The 19,281-nt window shown below is 40.1% G+C and overlaps 1 protein-coding gene across 2 annotated transcripts in view; it reads right to left on the bottom strand.

Moving 5' to 3' along the window:
- The window catches only part of UNC5C (unc-5 netrin receptor C), a 370,898-nt gene extending 352,207 nt beyond the window's left edge, over positions 1–18,691 (bottom strand). For both annotated transcript variants that reach the window (XM_075998685.1, XM_075998686.1), the window contains exon 1: positions 18,251–18,691. In XM_075998685.1, coding sequence (XP_075854800.1) covers positions 18,251–18,374 — 124 coding nt within the window. In that variant the 5' untranslated portion in view covers positions 18,375–18,691. The remainder of the gene's footprint in view (positions 1–18,250) is intronic.
- Positions 18,692–19,281: the final 590 nt, after the last annotated feature.

Below are 19,281 nucleotides of genomic sequence, written 5' to 3'. Positions count from 1 at the left end.
AAACCACAGGGGTGCAACAGTTTAAGAGAAAATAAAAATACTGAAATATACTGCACTATCAAAATAGCTTGGCTACATGCATTTCTAAAAGTAGAACTGGCATCATCAATCAACATTTAATATTTCTTTTTATAACTTGATTACAAGTTTTTATTGTGTACATATAGTACTTTATAATATGGTTCGTTATTCTTCATAAGTCCTGCTTAGAAAGGATACAGCTTTCTTTTAGAAAAAGGTGAAAATTGTGAAATGTTATCACAAAAGTGAATCTTTGTGCAGTGATTAAAAAAAAAACAATCTGTGGTTATATACGATCATGAAATCAAGATTTGGGGCCCTTTGAAGCCATGAAAATTAGTTTCAAAAAGAAACTAATGTGTCATTCAGTTTATTTATGTGATTATTAAAACAAAGAGCAAGGATTTTTGCTTACATCATAAATGAACCTTTTTAATCACACACACGAAAGTCTAACGTTAAATTAGCTCTTTACCTACAGTGGCTTCCAGTCTGGCTTTAGACTTCTTATCTTGATAGCATTTAGGAAGAGGTTAATTTTCATTAAAAGAATTGATTACATTTTCCTTTGTTTCCAAAGAAGTATTAATACTGCTCTCCAGTCAGTTTTGACTTAAATGCCTGTTGGTTTAAATTGACAGTCTTGAAATCTTTCCTACAGTAACATTTAAACATCTCTCTGGCATTCCATTATGGACACCTGCTGCTGTTAATTACAGGTCTGTCTCCTAACCACTTCCCTGCTTTATGTCAAGGCAAGATTCAGGCTGCTTGATTACAAACAACTACCAGTTAAAGACCAATGCACATCTCTCTGTGGTAATTACTGAGGGCAAGTTGGGTCTGTGTTTACTGAAAAAAAAAAAAAAAAAAAAACAGTTACTTGTTATAATTTCCTCTTTGCTAGCAGTTTAGCATAATCCAGAATATATTTTGGTCACCTTAAAAGTGCCTATGATAATATCTTACTCAATATTACTTTATAATGATACTTCTCCAGTAAACCAATTCCTACTCTAAAAATCAAAATATACTGCTAAAGATAACAGGTCATGATCCTACCAAAAGAACTTTCAGACAATGGTCAATTCCTGGGGAATAACTGGGTTTATCACATACTCCAAAACAGACTTATTTTTTTCTTGACTCTAGGCCATTCTGCCCCACTGTGATAGTCAGTCCTCACCAACACCCCACATTCACACCATCATACCCCCACCCCAAGAGATGTGCTTATTTTATAGTGAAGAGAAATAAATACTCCATAGTTGTGCATTTCTGGCACAACTATCATCCCAATCTAGAACAAAATTTCATCACCCAATTTCAAAGTCAACTTATTTTATCAATATTCCATATGACAGAATTCTACAATTGAATAATTAAGCATATTCTCTAGAAATCCTGGAATTCTGTATATGACTTTTAGACCTTTTAACTCCCAATTCTGTGTTTAGGTAATTTGACCAAACCAGTTAGAGCCCAGTTGTACTCTTACTGCTTATCTACCAATTGTCTAGGGTTGATTTGCTTTGCCTACAACAGAGTACAACGGGTTCTTTGTTACTTAATAGCTCCAAATCACAGGGTAGGAAATCTGAAGTTGGGGATGGGTTTCTGAGGGTAAAGTGACTGGCCTTTTAGCTGGAATCTAGGAGATGGTAAAGATTCGCTCCCGAGACAGTCTAGATTTCCACCTACAAAGTTGACATTCACCCCAGTCTGCCCGGCAGCTCTCAAAGATTCCGAATAACTCTACCACCCTGAGTCCTCAAAGTCCTTCTACGATGTGTTATTTACGCATGAACAGAATATGCATCCAAACAGCATCATCCCTATGATCTCTATGACATGGCAACTGGGTGCTGGAGACACCAGGGTTCCTGCACTCATCGTGACGACGTGCTAGCTAGGGACTCAAGGGGGGCGGGTGCTCCAGGGGGATGGGAAAAGATGCTTAGGGAGGGATGAAGATCTAAACCAGGGATCCTCAAACTACAGCCCGCGGGCCACATGGGGCCCACCAAGGACATTTATCTGCCTAGCTGGGTGTTTTTGCCTCCGCTGCCTGTCCTGCTTAGCAGCCCACTCAACCCGGGCCCACAGTGCGCATGTGTGGAATGTGCCCCGCACTCTCCAATGGTCTGAGGGACAGTGAACTGGCCCCTTGTTGAAAAAGTTTAAAAAATCAGCCGCCTCTGATCTAAATTAAGGGGCGAAGACTCAACAAGAGTCAGCCAGCAGGAAGGGCCGGCACAGGAGGAATGAACACCAGTTCATGGCCAAAGGAAAGAGCGCAAACTAATGGTGAGTGAACATGGCGGCCTTCAAGGAAACCCTGAAGGACGTCCCTTGCTAGGGCTGCCATGGATCAACCTGGGCCAGGTTTGGGGAGGACACGTGGTCTGAGGAGACTGTAACCACAGGTGAGGGTCTAGGAATGGAGCCTACAGGAGCCAAGTACAAATACCCCATCAGTCATGTTAAAGAGTCTAGATTGTATTTTAAAGGCAGTGGAAACCCATCAAAAGGTTTTAAGAAAAAGAGCTCTACACTAATGGTGTCTGTTAGGATTTGTCTGGCTTCAGTGTGAAGGACAGAGGAGAATGAGGAAGGACAGGAAGGAGGAAGAACGTTCTTCAGTGAACAAGTTGAAAGAAATGGACATACTTAAAGCAGATTTAGGTAACATATCTTCCTGTCACTAAACATATCATTAAATACAGTAACAAATGTTTGAATATGTTTGAATTTTGTGGATATATATATATATAAGGAACTCTAGGAAGTAATTTAACTTTTTGTTTGAACCACTTGGCTTTTTGCCTTGCTATCTTATCCCCTCAACAAAATAATAGCAAAGAATCATATATTATGGCACAAAGTAGATACTGTTCATATCAACTTTAAAAAGTCAGTAAGCACACAACAGAACTTCCTAAGGCAGTTTAATGTTCAGAAAATTAAAGTTTAGAGAAGCCTGTGTTTATTTTTTTAAGAAAGGCAACAATCACATAACAGGACTTCCTAAGACAATTTAATGTTCAGAAAATTAAAGTTTTGAAAAGTCCGTTTTTATTTTAGAGAAACTACACAGGGATCGCCTAGAAGAAGGAATTATAAATACAGTCTCATCTTTTTAGTTGTTTTCTGCTTTCCTTCTGGAAATGTTAAAAAAAAAACACTACTAGAAATTATATTTGTAGTGTAAAGCCCCAAATAAGCAATTAAATCAATCATTAAAAGCATTCTTGGGTTGCTTCTGTTGAATTCTTTAAGTGGAATAAAAAATCCTATAAAGACAACAGGTTGTGATCATTATTGTAGGGACTAAATTCCACAGTTGACTCCATAGTTTTTTAATTTTCCCTTTAAAAAGTAGAACTTTTCAATAGCACAGCACTTGGCAAAGCAGGGGAGGAGGGTTAGGGTTAAAAAATAAGTGTGTTAAACTTTGTTTTTTGAACAAAAAAGAAAACAAATGAATCAGTGTTCTCAGGACCTATTTAAAGTGTTTTCTGTGTGGGTATCATTTTGATGTGGTGACTGAGTTGTCCTTATTTAGTTATCTATCAAATGCATCTATTCCATCATGTTTGCTAAAGATCCACAATGGCATTAATTTAGATAATAAATGTTTTGGTCTATGTTCCTCCTATCGAGTGGATACATTTTTGAGGCAAAGGATTTTTATGTTTTGTCTTGTTTTAATTTTATAATGAAGTATTTTAAACAATATAAAAGAACAAAAGTGATTATTAATGTCGTGGTGAACTGAAAACCATAATGCTGAATACTCTTTGTAGCTGAAAAGTTTTGTCTTTATCCATAATTTTTTTCAAAAACTTTGTTACTTAAGCAACCATACAGTTTCATTTTATGAATACATGCTAGAAAAGCTTTTTCAAGGATAACTATGTTCTTTGGATTTTTTTCCTTTCCCTTTTGTATATCATAAATATATGTATGATATGCCTGTGAGGAATTATTCAGCAATAGTCTGTTAGTCTATTTTCCAGTATGTGTTAGTCACAACATATATTTAATAGTTGAATATCTAATTAATTTCTCTTATTTATGTTATAATAAGAACCCTCATGCATGCAGAACTTTGACCTTGCTTGGAAATTTCAGTTTAATTAGTTTTTACTTTTATCCTAGGATCAGTAAAGGCTTTGAGGTGTTAAAATTTCTTATATAACCGAAGAAACTTGTTTTTCTACTCCTCTAGAAACTTTACATGTTACCAAATAGTTTTAAAAAATTGCTATGTGTTTTTTTCCAAATTTTTTCCTTACATTTGCCTTCACAAATACAGCAATGTATGCTGAAGAAAAGCAAAAACTGATTTTTTCGTTGAATTTTATCAGATATTAGTTTTACTGAAATATATTCTGGATTCAGAACCTGACACAGAAAAAAAAAAAAGAAATACCCAAAACTTGCTTGTTTATAAAACTGAAACAAACACACGTGTTGACTTTCTGAAGAGTTTTAATGTAAAATTAAAACTCTTAATTAAAAAAAGTGGGTATTAAAAAAAGTGAAACCTACCAATTTCTTTAAAGAATTTTACCATTGACAATATGCTTTTACTGGCCAATCTGATGTTCTTTCACCCAAATCTCTCATTCGTATGATATACCTATTTATTTTCACACTAATGCCAAATGCAAATCATTGTCTAGTACAGATTTACATAATGAGAATAAACTAGCAACAACAATTGCTGGTGTGCATTAAGCACTTATTTGGTGGCAGGAACTGTTCTCAGCTCTTTGCTTTTGATAACCCTATTAATTGTCACAGTTCTATGATGTAAAGTATTATTGTTATTTTGATCTTCCCCTTGCAAATATGGAGTGAAACTAAGAGATTTTAACTTGTATGCATTTTGAAAGCATAGAGCTCAGCACAGTTTATTCAGCTTTACCCCAGTATAAAGACTGGCTTTAGTACCTTTGCAGCACCAATTGTCACAGTAATGCTCGGTAGTACACGTTAATATTTTTTTCAATGAATTTCAATTAATTTCTTATATCAGGAAAACATCAGATTCAAACACACAGGTGCACACACACACAAGCATACATCCGGTATGTTTATAAATCCCTAGGAGTCAAAGAAACTGCCAAAAAAAGAGATCTAAAACCATTCACTCATCTAAACAGTCATGATACATTAAAGAATGGACATTGTTAAAGACTATTTTAAGGAAAGGTTTGCAAGCATAAAAAAAAAAAAATAAGCACATTTAATTCAGGGCCAAACCATCCTCTTGTGTTCAACAAAATTTTTAAAAATGTAATTCATACAAAAGACACATTTTTGCAGTTATCCAAGAAAGTAACGCTACATTAACACTGCAGGGTAATCCTTTCTAAAGATTATTCCAAACTCTAATGTAATAATTGTCCTATTTCAATCAGTCTAGCATCATCTTGCTATTTTCAACATAATTCAATTTTGTAATACTAGTTCATAGATGTGCAAAAATTTATTGTGTGGCCAAATACACTAACATTCTTTTTTCATCTTGCAAGATAATATTAAGTTGTATGCAACGCAAAAGGAAAACCGTATGGAAATCAGTCACTTTCAATAAATGTTTTAGTTTGAAAAAAAAAAGTGGGTTTAGAATTAAAAAATCAAAGCCCACTGGTTGAACTGAGGCATATTTCCATCTGTTATTAATGTTTGAGTTACATAGAAAAGACGAGATTATTCATCAAGTTCCTCATGCAATATGTTAGTAAATGGGATTTTGGTTAGTAATTTAATTGCCTAAACCCCTGTCCATGTAAGCTCCCAGTTCATTCAGAATAAACATTTACAATGGCCTGAACTGAGTTAAAACAGTGAACACCACCAAAGAGTACCTCTTTGATTTTATTAAGAAATGCATGTATGAAAATCTATTAACATAAAAGGGAGATCTCTGCCACCCCATTATGGTTAAAGCATAAGCTTTTTCTTTTCTTTTTTTTTTTTCCTTTTCAAGAAATACAGGGTTATGTGAGGTGGTTATTTTCTTAATCATATTAAGAAATATGAACTTCATTCGAAAATATAAATAAATACAAGACGGGATGTCTCTGGTTACAGTTGAATAAATAACTCTGAGTACTGGAAAGTGTGATGAGAAATCAAGTGGCCATTGTGAAAATGCTCACAAAGCTTATGCGCAAGCCACTCTGGTCAGACACTTAGGCAGGGCTCTACGGCTATTACTCGTACAGGGTTTCACTAATGGTCTGATAAATAAGGGGGGTGGGTGGGCATGAAGGTTCTCGTAATACTTTACAGTGATGTGAGCAGGACAGCCACTGATTAATTACTGCCCTGTTCTCAACACACATTAGACTACTGAGCAAACCTGTTTCTCTCCACGATGGTTGCTTAGTTCCAGAACACTGTCTTAGAGAATACTTTAAGATGACTTATGAGAGACCCTTGGATTCTCATATAAATTTTCAGGAAAACTTCTGGTCTTTCAGAGGATTAACCAGAGACTGGAAACTATTCAAAAAGATGGGGAAATGTATATTTAGGAAACTTCTTGGGAGGAAAATGTGGATCTTTCAATGTCCAAGTTCATTTCAGACAACGCTAATATGTCATATTGCTTTCCAGAGTATTAGCATAGTAATCACCTTAAGAATATTAGGGCATATTAAGTTATTCCTATGTTTTTGCTGGTTCTCTTTTCTAATTCACTTACCCCCTTCTCCCATTTACACACAAAACAGAGTCAAAGAAAGGTCTTTCCTGTAGTCTCAAAATACGCTGGAAAACTAAACGCTTCAGCTAATAGTGAAAAAAAAAAATCACTTTGCTTTAAATGAGTATCTCAGAGTAGCTCATGTGCTTCTATAGAAACAATTCTTTCTGTGAATGTCAGCTTAAGCTTCTCCATATGATTTTTCTCAAAGACTCCCTTTTAAAACCATCATGACCATTTATTATCTTCTTGTTATATAGACTGTTACTTTTGTTTCATCACAAATCCCTGCCTGTTTATTAGCAGCCCTGTCACTACTATCAGATGACATTTGTTTTACTTAATGTATGTAGTTTTAGGGGAAAAAATTACAGAACTGCTATTACTGCATTATATGAAAAAATTCCAATGTACATTTAGCTGACATTGCATCAGCTGCTATTTAAACTGGGCTTAGCTAATGGACTTTTAATGTCAGCAGGGTTACATGCAGTTACTGGCTATTAGCAGAAATGGCTCCTTTCTATAAAAATCACTTTTCCTCGAGTGTGTTGTTTGAACATTCCTTTCCCTAATTTAGTGACTGTCACTGAATGCAAAATAAACTCAAGGACTCTGGAGTCCCCTGTTATCTTGAAGACCCTCTTTTTAACCCTGCGATTCAGCATTGAACAGGCAACCTCACTCATTAGCATTTAGACTTGCACTCACCAAACTTTGGGAGGCATGATTATTTACTTTTGTTATTTTTAGCAGTGTACTATATATTTTGTGATGACATATGTCATCAATGAGTGACATATGATAAAAAAACATCCAAAACAATTTTCTGAATCCTAGAATTTATATGCATACTTTAGCATTCCTAGTCAACAATGACAAGTGATGTGAAACCATAGGACAATCAATATATATTTACATATTGATGGATCGTGTAAATATTTCTATGTTAACCTGCATTTTTTTTTTTTTTTTGAGACAGAGTCTCGCTTTGTTGCCCAGGGCTAGAGTGCCGTGGCATCAGCCTAGCTCACAGCAACCTCAAACTCCTGGGCTCAAGCGATCCTCCTGCCTCAGCCTCCTCCCGAGTAGCTGGGACTACAGGCATGCGCCACCATGCCTGGCTAGTTTTTTCTATATGTATTAGTTGGCCAATTAATTTCTTTCTATTTATAGTAGAGACGGGATCTTGCTCTTGCTCAGGCTGGTTTTGAACTCCTGACCTTGAGCAATCCGCCCGCCTCGGCCTCCCAGAGTGCTAGGATTACAGGCATGAGCCACCGTGCCCGGCCATAACCTGCATTTTAATACAATATTGAATATAGCAAGGAGGCATGTTATCATGACATCCTGAATGAAATTCTGTAAATCTTTTCATTAGTAACAACCTTTTCCCCTTCTCAATTAACTTTGTCCATGTAAGAAGAAGAAGAAGAAAGCTGTAAATGAATGTAAAGGGTAAATGTAGAAATAAAGACCTAAAGCCACCAATATGGCATCTGAGGGACCCCAAGAAAAAAATCAAACCTAACTCCATTTGATTAAGAAGTTGAGACAAACCGTCACTGAATTCTGGTCAGGGCAGACCACCACACAACTGACAGCTCTCCTCCTTCCACCAGCCCACGTAAGGGGTCATTCCACGTAGGGTGCTTGCCAGGTAAATGCTGTCTCTTCTAGACAGCATCCAGAAAGGGATTCATGAATATGAATAAAGGATTTTACCTCTGCATGCATGAAAGTCCACATTCTCCTTTGGTCAACAAATTACAGTCCACTGTGTAGGAAAAAAACAGAAGTCGTCCAAGCCTTTGAAACAAGCCAGTGAGAGTGGAGATCCCTCAATCTTTGTCACTTGGAAGCCAAGAAAAAACTTGTTTCTATCAGATAAGCCACTGCACTAATGAGGCAGAGGCATTTCTACATACACCAGGAATATGACAATTTGCCAAGAGCAAGGTGACTTTTTGCAGAAAAGTATGATATAATACTTCATCCATAAATCAATAATTAAATCTGACTTCCTACTCCATGATTACCTTTATGAATTTGTGTTATAAGTTAAAATGTTTTTCATTTGTTGGCAGGTTCCATTTGTTTTTGGAGGATATTGCCAAGTCTGTTCGAAAATTAACTCTTGCTTCTAAAACAAAAATGGCTACAGACACACACACACACACACACACAGAATTTGTGCAAGTGTATATATGCTCACAGGGAATTATTGACTATATTTGTCTAGTCCTTGTCATTCCTCATTTCATTAAGGTCTGCCTGAAAATACTCTCCTAGGAAATATTTCCATAGTTATCTAATTCAATAAAAGATGACATGTGTATCTTTCATGTGATCATCATTTCAAATAAATCCAATAAAATAATCTCCCTATCCCACTTGGAAAACATACCTATGGTTAAAACTTTCCCCAGCCATCCCTCTATTTTTTTTTCCATCATTATAGTAAGTAAACTCTAAGTTTTTTCACTGTGGTCCTTTCAATTCTACACAGATTCCTATATGTGTATATAAATACAAACTAAATAAATATATATTTCGATCACTATATAGGGGTAGAAAATATTGACAATTTAAAAATGTACTGTAATTCTATTAAAATGAACTCCACCGTAGCAAATTTTTTTGGGGGACAATTGTTCCTAAGAACTTCCATATGATTTCTAAGAGGATGCTATTCAATTTCATATGTGGTTAAGAAACTTAAGATATAATACTGATATTGTTATTAACAACAATGTTTAATAGAATAGCTCAGGAAGTGGCAATTTCTTTTTATAAAGACCATTAGAGGATACTGGCATACCATTGATTTAAGTCAAGATTTCTCAAACAAGCACATCCTGCTCAGATAGGTACAATAAAATCCAAACTCGACTTCTTAGAAGTTTACACCTTTTAAATACTTTCCAAATTCTTTTGCTATGTTAACTGAACTAAGTGCAAATCAAGACTCTTAGGTAAAAGTTTTAAGTCACAGGGCCGGTTGAATAATACTAAGATAAAATACGTAGGTCTTGGGTCGCTATTCCGGGTAGCACAAATAATAAATCATTTGAACATGCCTGTTTTTCCTCAGCTTCTGAGAGCAGTTCCTGAAATGGGCTTCTGTCTCCCACCACACTGCAAACTCTGTGGGTGATGGTTAGGGTAGCTGAGCAGGAAACGTTTTAGCCCAGCTCGATCCTTGAATTTGATCCCTAACATATTTTTCAGCTTGCATTCTATCATCATCTTATGGAGAACCAGAAGGAAAAAAGGAAAGTAACTAAAGAAAATAACAGGTAACCTAATCGATGTTTTATTTAAAATGACTTCAAGATTGCTGCTTGCTAAACTTAAATACTTCTACTGGGTGGCTACAATGTGTATGTCTGGCATTCTTTATTCCATGGACATAAAATATATAAGTTTCCCCCTTATTGAAAGCTAAATCCCAATGTCACACAGACATCATGCTCAAAGTGAAATTACCATTATTTATAATACTTTGTCTTTCCAATCATCAAGTTTTTGTCATGGTGATAATTTGGTTACTTGTTTTGATTAGAAATAATATAGGTCTTTGAAAAATCATATAATCTATAATACAACAACAGTACTGTTCTCACTATCATTTTTAGTTTCTGCAAAAGTTAGAGAATACCATTTGTTTAAAGAGTACTTTTTGATCCCGGTTCTTCAAAAGGCTATATACTTTATAGGCTCTCAAAAATTCCAAAAAGACAGTGGAATGATGCTAAATTTGAATACAAGTAACAAACTTGCAAATTCATACAGAATGGAATCCTCCAAAATTGCTCTCTCTAACTTACAGTCCCCTTTTTATCTGTGGTTCTACTTTCAGCAGTTTCAGTTACCCATAATCAACCATAGTCCAAAAATATTAAATGGAAAATTCCAGAAATAAGCAATCCGTTAGTTTTAAATCGTGTGCAGTTCTGAGTAGTATGATGGAATCTCTCAGATGTGAATCATCCCTTTGTCCAGCATACTCATGTGATATATGAGACCTGCCTGTCAGGTCTTAGCACCCATCTTAGTTATGGGTCATGAAAACATGGCGCATATTGGGTTCCACATGATCCATGGTTTCAGGCATCCATTGGGCATCTTGGAGTATCCCTTGTGGATAAAGAAGGAATATTGTATATGAATTTTCTTTGCCTGTAATTATAAATGGATATTATTGCATTATACACTCTATAATAATACACTAAACTTCTATTTTCTAAGAGAATGTATATTATGGGTTAAAAAAAAATTTAAGAGACAAGGTCTTTCTATATTGCTCAGGCTGGTCTCAAACTCCTGGCCAAAAGTGATCCTCACCTTCACCTCTCTAGTAGCTGAGACTATAGGCACGAGCCATAGCAATGGCCTCATGAATTAATTTCAAATGACCACTTTTCTATAGGAACAGGATATGTTACTTTTATACTACTTTTTAATATTTTATATAATTACACACACTAATTTTCCTGAGTTTTGGGGAAAAAATGTACATTTCTCTTGATGGGCATATTTGCTCTTATAATTGGATGCATTTTCATTTAAATATGCAAGCAATATGTTTTTATTGGAAAGGCATATTCACATATAAGGGTTTTCTTCTAAACAGAAGAAAAAGATGACAATAAATAATAGTTGAGTTCAGGCAGGCCATGATTAAATAATCAATTAAGACATTGACCAAAAATGAGAAATGTTAGCATTCATCAATAAACTTGTTCAATGTGCTAAAGGAATTTGTGTTGTTTAACATTCTTAGTTAGAAGAGGATACAACCCATGCTCATCTACAGGAGGCATTTTTATAGCTCTCATAATTGCTGAGAAATGAAACCAGCCACACGATGCACATGACAAAATGATGAATGACGGTAAAACCCCCCTATGCTCACACCATTTTAAAATAAATAAGACTGGTAACTCTGGGGTTAAATTTGAGTAACCAATATCATCTGTTCACACGATGATTTTGAGTCCTGGCCTTTAAAATAAGAACTCCAAACAGGCATGTCCATATAATGAAGTTTCACCTGGCTCCCCTCAACTCTCACATTCCACTGCTTGGTTGGCAAGGAGATGTATTTAGTTATTTAATTAAAAGAGGGTATTCCCCAAACATGGGGGTTTTCAGATGTTACACCTTACTTTTGCCTCGCAAAGCACTTTTGAAAAACACTGGCTCACTGCTCATAAAAGGTAGACAAATATCTGCATATTTGGCACTTTCAAAACTAGAGCTCACTTTCTAAATTACAACTCCAATATAATTAATATCACAGCAGTTTTTAACACTATCAACTCCATGCAGAAGGCTAGACATATTTTAAGTACCTATAAAATCTGGAAAACATTCTTCTGTATATTTGAAAACCTCGATATATAGTCCCTGGGAGCAATATTTGTGGGGGCAGCAATAGTAAAACAAACAAAAAAAAATACACTACAACTTCAATTGAAACATTTTTTTAAATTCTGAAACTGTAGGTGGCTCAATATTTTCTAATACATTGTCTATAAAGAGCTTAAATATTTGCAACATGACATATGTTTTAGGTTTTCCTAAAAAGGCAGAAATTCTTCCGATAGCTCCAAACAGGTAAGAGAGGATAAAAAAAGTTTTCTATTCCTGATCTTGTTAGCTCATAAAAGTATTACTATAAAAGGTTTTTATTAAAATCCTCATAAATATGGAGATAAATATTTATAATAAGCAAAACTATAAATTATCCAATTACTGAATTTTTTAAGAACTACAAAAAAGGAACCACTATTGTTTTACTATCGCTCAAGGCAAACTTACTATACTTCAAAGAAGTAGCATAAAAAACAGCACTAAGTTTTCTGTGAGTTAAACATCTGATACTAGAATAGTACCAAAGGTCTCTGATTCATATAGCCCTTCTCCACCAAGACACAAGGAATAACAAATCCAAAGAAGAAATGAAATCCAAAAAGAGTCCATACATAGGTTTAAGAAGTCAGGTGAAGAAAGAAAGATTTGGGGCTAAGCACAGAACCAGGCTATCGATAATTAAAAGCACGATCAGTTTGTAGGAGAACTATCCTCCCTAACTCTAAACAACATAAAAAGCCTTGCAAATCTCTAGTTTTATCTAAAAAGGTTGATGGAAAACAACATTTGCACCAAACATGCAAAGAAACAGCAATAACCATTAAACAGTTACAATTAAATGTAAAAATTTCAAAACTTATCTGGATTCTCTATGCTGTTCTTAATTATGATAACAAAACTTTCTACTGCAAATATAATTTCAATAAATGAAAGTCCTGGTGAATTTGCTTTCATGTCAATCTACTTTTCTATACTTCTTTTGTTCTAACATGTATTCAGTTATGTTCTTTGGACTTTAGACTGTCCATTTTCTTTTAAAGACAAACTGCTGACATTCACATAAAAGGGCTGATTTTCCCCAAACCCTTATCAGAAACCCTGGAATGTAGAGTTTTCCATAGTATTGTTTATGAATTCACAAAAAGTTATCTTTCAGTATTCCTTGCAAAGCTGGAAATTTGAGAATAGAGTTTGTTGCCCAGAGTTAACTGGCAGTGACTTAACATAGCATTTTTAGAACTATTAATAGTATTAGGTTCATTTTCCCAGAGAGAACAGAGAAGAAAAAAATGCTCTGCAGGGAGTGAGATTGGCACAGGCTGTTCAGAGAATCCTGCTCTGCCCAGGAGTTTGCAGTGATCCACTTTGGGGCATCTTTCCAGAAAGTTCCATTTCTTGCTTTTGGGGAAGCAGCGTCCGCAGCTATCCTCACCCCGAGTTCAAAATTCCTGGCCTTTAATTTCTTTAACGTCCATCTTACTTTGCCAGTGGTTTGCAGAATTGGAAGCCGAGGAATATTTACTTTCTCTGAGGTAAACCCTGCCCTGAAGGCTTTACATGTATTTATTATTCACTCCATCCTAAATGCAACCTATAGTATGTATTATCCACATATATATATTACATGTGAGAAACATGAGACACAAAGAGGTTAAATAATTTACCCATGGTCACCCAGTTAGGTGGTGTTATTAATAGAAGCAGGATTTTGAGGATTTTGTGCTGAATGAGCATACACGACTAGCTGCCCTTAGCTTGTGCTTCTCCAAAGCCAGACGAAACATATATTGGGATCTAAGTAAAATGCTGTTGTAATGCACACTTAGCTGCAAAACTATTCCATTTTCCAGCCAAATCACTATCCTTAAGTTTCTCTGTGTAAAAATTTTGGACCCCCCCACCCCCACCCCCACCCCACCACTCAGTAGCCTGATCCACGTTTACCATCTTGGGATACTTGAATCCCAAAAGTACTCTCTACTTATGCCTGCTGTTACACTTCAGAAAGTGCATTATAATTATATGCTTGTAAGTCTGTCTTCCTTAAGGGCTAAAACTGTCTCTTTGCTCTCTGACAAACAGCACCCAGCATGGGACATAATATGAGCGTTTAATAATTGCTTAAGAACTTTACCTCTAACACCATAGTCCATGCAAATGAGCTAATAACGTTTCTCATTTGTAGAACAATGTGAACAAGGTTTGCCTTCAACTGCCACGGATACAAAAAAAAAAAAAAAATCACACTAAAAAAGATGTAGGTGAAAACTGCAAGGCAAGAGCACCGGCTCAATCTGAGCCCTCACACCATTTTCCCCATTATCTTCCTGAAGTGGCTGCAGCTTGTAATTTTAATGTTTCTTCTGAGAGTGACTCCCTCTGCTGCTCTAGCAAAGCCATGACCTAAATCAGGCAAGTGCTAAACGCAGTTAAGGCCTAATAGAGCACACTCTCTCGCTGTTTGCACTAATTGAAGAACCTAGCATACATTAGAGAACAGTTATGTTTAGATCTCAATAATAATTCTAAATAAGCTAAGAGGGTTTGCATAGTAGACCTCCTGCCTTGTTCATGTCCATAGGGGGTTGGCTTAAAATAGATCAGTATGAATTCTGATTAGGACAGCCATCTCCAAAACTACAACGGGAGATGCACAAGGTCCCTGGTCTTATTTAACTCTTTATCCTCAGTGTCCAAAATACAAGAGGTCAGGGAGCCAGTAAATGTCTGCTATAATCTAATTCCTTATGTTCTGCACGTGCTTGAAAAGTTTATTCTCCCAAGCCTTTTAGGCCTCCTGTAAGCTAGACTCTATGATTTTTCTAAACAAAAAGTAAACTAGCCTCCTTTTCCTTATTGCAAATTCTTAATGTGAATTCATAAACTTTCTCTACTCCTTAAATGGGAAAATGTAGGGTAGAATGGTAATGAAATTCAGTTATCTACAATGCCAATTGTCTCTCTGTACCACACCAATATGCATAAATATATGAAAGTAATTTTTATTCTTTTGTAGGAAGACATATGTTATTTGTTTTCACTATAAATTAAGAAAATAGAGAATTATCCCAGTCTGATTAGAGTGCAGTTAATTTTCTGTTCTGAGTTTGGTGGTGTTAACATTCATGACACTAGTTGGTGCTAGATAAGCATAGTTTTCAATGCTGTGTAGCTGAGATAAAATGCATTTATAAAACAGTAGGGCACTAATTCAGAAGCACACTGAACACACACACACACACACACACACACACACACACACACACACACTGCCTTTTCCTATTAAAATCTTTCATTCTGGGAAGTCAGAAACACCGCAAATTCCCTGGAGCTAGGAGTTCCCAGCAATCCTGAGTGAAACAATTAGGGAACAGCCAGATAGGAGAGAGTAGTTGCCTAAAGCCTAGAGAATTTCCCAAGGACTTATTTAAAATAACTTCTGTCTTTCCACCACAGTGATATAAAACTCAGTACACTCACAAATAACACTCATTTTTAAAAATCTTAAATATCTGTTGTTTCTTTGGCTATCTCTAAAGAGACATATTTTTAAAAGCTTATCATTTTTCCAGTAACTCCAACAACTGAAGGAAAATTCATTCCCATTGTAAAGTGCTTAAATTAATATTCCTGTCTTAGTTGCATATGCACTTCCATTCATAAAAATACTTCTTTGCAATCTTTAAGTCATCAGCACAAGGAACTCATACCATGAGGGTATGGGCTGGTTGTTCTAGTCCAAAGAAAAGAAAGAGAAAAATTAGAAGGAAAAGGAGGTCCATCAGCCCATTATAAAATGGGGAGGAAAGTGTTAATAGAGGTTCAATAGTAAACAGGCTGGGATAATGGATTAGAGTGATAGTGGTTGATAGTGGCTGATAGTAGACTTTATCCTTCCTTTGATAACTAACAGACAACACAGGAAGAGCTGGTATTCTGGATCATGGAGGATAACAAAGATAAAAGCGGTACAAGAGTGCATTTCACAGACTGCAAGATGCAAACAAAAATCTTATTAACCAGGAAGTGGAGGGACAAACTCAATGAAGAACTACACTGCTCTGCACACACCCAAGAGAAGACATTTTATTTTTTCCACTTATCTTAAGAATCAATCCTCAAAATCTTTGACTTGCCTGGTCTACAAAAACCAAAAAGTGCAAGAGGCAAATGCTCAGTTTCTCTACCCTGAGTGTCTTTGCTTTTTAATCTCTTCTCCCTCCTTTCAATATTAATCCATTTACAATCTCCTGTTTGATTATCTTTATTGATGCTTTTTCTACCCAGTCTTTTTCATTTGGCCGGGGTAAGCTCTCAGCAGGGATCCTGTCTCCTGTTTGGCATCTTTGGGGACTTTAACTTGTCCTGTTCCCAAACAGTTCTCTCACCGTGCGGCGGGGGTCCCCCCTTCCCCCCCTCGCGTCCCCCACCCCTTTGGCTCAGTCTTTTGTGCGCCCAATCACAGCAGGCGAATTCCACAGAGTCCTGCGGTTTGATTCCACGACTATTCATCAGGTTGCTCACTTAAGCTTCCAAATACCCCCCACTAAGCATCCTGGGCTGCCGCCCTGAGAACTTCTTGCCAATTTCAGGAAATCGACAACAAGCTTTAAGCTGCTCAGTGGAGATTCCTTTGTAAAATGGTAAAATGCTCAGACAGATGAGCCCTTGGAGGTGTGCATGAGAAAACCAGAGAAGAACCTCGGGGATGGGAGGCATCTGGCAAGGAGGGCAGGAAGGATTTATGAGCCTGGCCACTTAGCAGGGCAGCAGGAAAATTTACTCCCGAAGTAGCTATCGCTAATTCACAAAGCCCTGCTAATCACTCACCTCCCCACCCAGACCGCTCACTTTCACTCTGCGGTCCCCTCCACCTCCAACGACCCCCTGCCTCTCCCAGATCACAGGGAAAGCAGTTGGGGACATCAGAGTGTCTGAGCAGCGCCCGGGGAGCTGGGGCTACCGCCGCGCCTCCCTCTGCTCTCCAAATTTGGAAAGACCTGGAACCGAGATGTGGGGGTGGGGGGGAGGGGGGAGAGAATTCTCGAATTGCCTCCGAATGCCGCACAAGCTTCGGGGACACCCAAGCCGCCTCTCTTGAGAGCCGGCTATCACCACCGATCCGAACTGGGCGGAGAGACCCAGGTGGGCGCCGGGCTTGGGCAGAGGATGGGGACCCAGGTGACCCGAGACAGATCCCGGAGCCGCAGCCTCGGTTCCTTCTCTCCTCCCCCCTCCCTTCCACTCGGCTTCCCGGGCTCGGAAAGCTGGGAGCTGCCACTTCGAACTCCGGGGACAAGAAGGGAGCTGGGCGATCAGCTCCGGAGCCTCCCCTCCTCCCTGCCCCACTCCCAACTCCTGGCCACTCTCCTCCCAGCCTGGCCCTGCGCGGGACCCCCGTCACTTATTGGAAAGCTCACACGCGTTCAATTAAAATGTCAAAGAGTTATAAACTCCCCCGGGGAGTTTCGGATTGGGTTGGAACGATCAGCCTGCTCTCCCGGAGCTCTGGGGTTTTCGGTCCTCCGTCGCATGCACGCCGGGGCCTGCCTCGGGCTGGGTGCTCGGGTCCGGGTGGGTGGCCTTGTATCTCCCCTGCACCCTGAGTAGCAGCCGCGGAGCCTGGGCGTTTATGAGTCGTCCTTAGCGGTCACGGACACTCATCCTTTGGCCTTTCGTGTGCTCAGAGACTCAATGACGGTCCCAGCCGCGGCACAGCGCGGGGAGCCCGTGCGCCCCACGCGCATCGGGACGCATGTGTGGCGCGCCACGCAGCCACCCGCACCGACAGCCCCTCCAAACCCCTGTGTGTGCAATCGGCAACGACGTGCACGTGCGGAGCTGGAAGTGCAACAGACACCCCAGGCTGTCACACGCACAGAGACGGAGGGGACGCGCGTCCCCACCCTGCTCGTCACTGGGCCATCCGTGCCCATCTCGGAAGATGAGAGTCAAAATCAAAATAATCGCCATCAAAGCTTCTTGACTAGTTGGGAAAGTGAAATGCAAAGTGGGTTCCAGTTGAGAGCCACAGCGCGGACTGAGGAAGTCGGGAGGACAGGGGAGGGACGCAGGGAGGAGGGGGAAGAAGCGAAGGGAGGTGGCCGCGGCGCCCGGCGGTCCCCTTACCTTGCGCGGCGGAGCCGGTGCCGCTGGCGCTGAGCAGGGCGAGGGCCGGCAGCACGAGCATCTGCAGCGCGTATCCCAGTCCCAGTCCGCAGCGGGCCGCTGTCGCCCGCAGCCCTTTCCGCATCGTCCACAGAGGTGTGCCGGGGGGGACGGAGAGTGGCACTCCCAGCGCAAAGCCCGCCGGCAGCGGCCGAACCGCGCGCACCGAGCGACAGTCGGAGGAATAGCGACAACCCAGCGCCACTCTCCACTTTCTCCAAGGGCAGGGGCTGAAAGGGGGTGGAGAGGAGCCGCCGAGGAGGAGTTTGCAGGTCCCCTTTGCCAGTGCCTTCTAAGTGACGCCTCCCGCTCGCGACTGCGCTGCCCCCACTTGGGAAGTGCAGGGAGGCGCAAGGCGGCCACCTCGGTCGCTCGCTCGCTGGCTCGGGCAGCGGGAGCAGCCCAGCTCCGCCGCGCGCCGAGAGCGGACTGCTCTCCGGGTCCCCTCGCCCGCGCGGACGCACACAGGCGCGGCGGTGGGGGTGGGGGCAGGGGGGAGGAGGGGACGGAGGAGGAGGCTCGCCCAGCCAGGCGCTGGGGCTGCAATCTCCGTGTGCTCACGCCGGCTGCGAGACGTCCTGGCTGCTGCTGGGTGGCCAAGCAGGAGGGTCACCTCCTCCAGGACAGGCGTCCGGGCGCGCAGAGACGCCCGCCAAGGAGGCGTGGAGGGCGCAGCCCCACTGCGCTGGGGGGCAAGCGGCGGCGGGAGCGCGCCCGCCCGCCTTATGTAAGCGACGATCTGAGGGAGCTGCGAGCCCCGGGCGGGCGGAAGGTGGACGCCGGCTGCTGGTTAACCCGCCGCAGCTGTGGCGACGGCAACCTCCGGGAAGAGGCGGCCGCCGAGCGTGGGCGCGCGCCTGCCCCCCGCCGTGCGCCAGCCCTGGACGCGGGGAGCGCAGCGGGCGGGCGCGGGGCCACTTGGCCGCGTCTGGTGGCGCTCGGCCGGCCGCCTGACAGCTTCCTCGGCGCGCCGGCGACGCCTGGAGCAGGTT

This window comes from Microcebus murinus, chromosome 29, assembly GCF_040939455.1.
Source record: "Microcebus murinus isolate Inina chromosome 29, M.murinus_Inina_mat1.0, whole genome shotgun sequence".
NCBI lineage: Eukaryota > Metazoa > Chordata > Mammalia > Primates > Cheirogaleidae > Microcebus > Microcebus murinus.
Note: the sequence above shows the minus strand (reverse complement) of the source record. Positions and strands in the feature narration are given on the sequence as shown.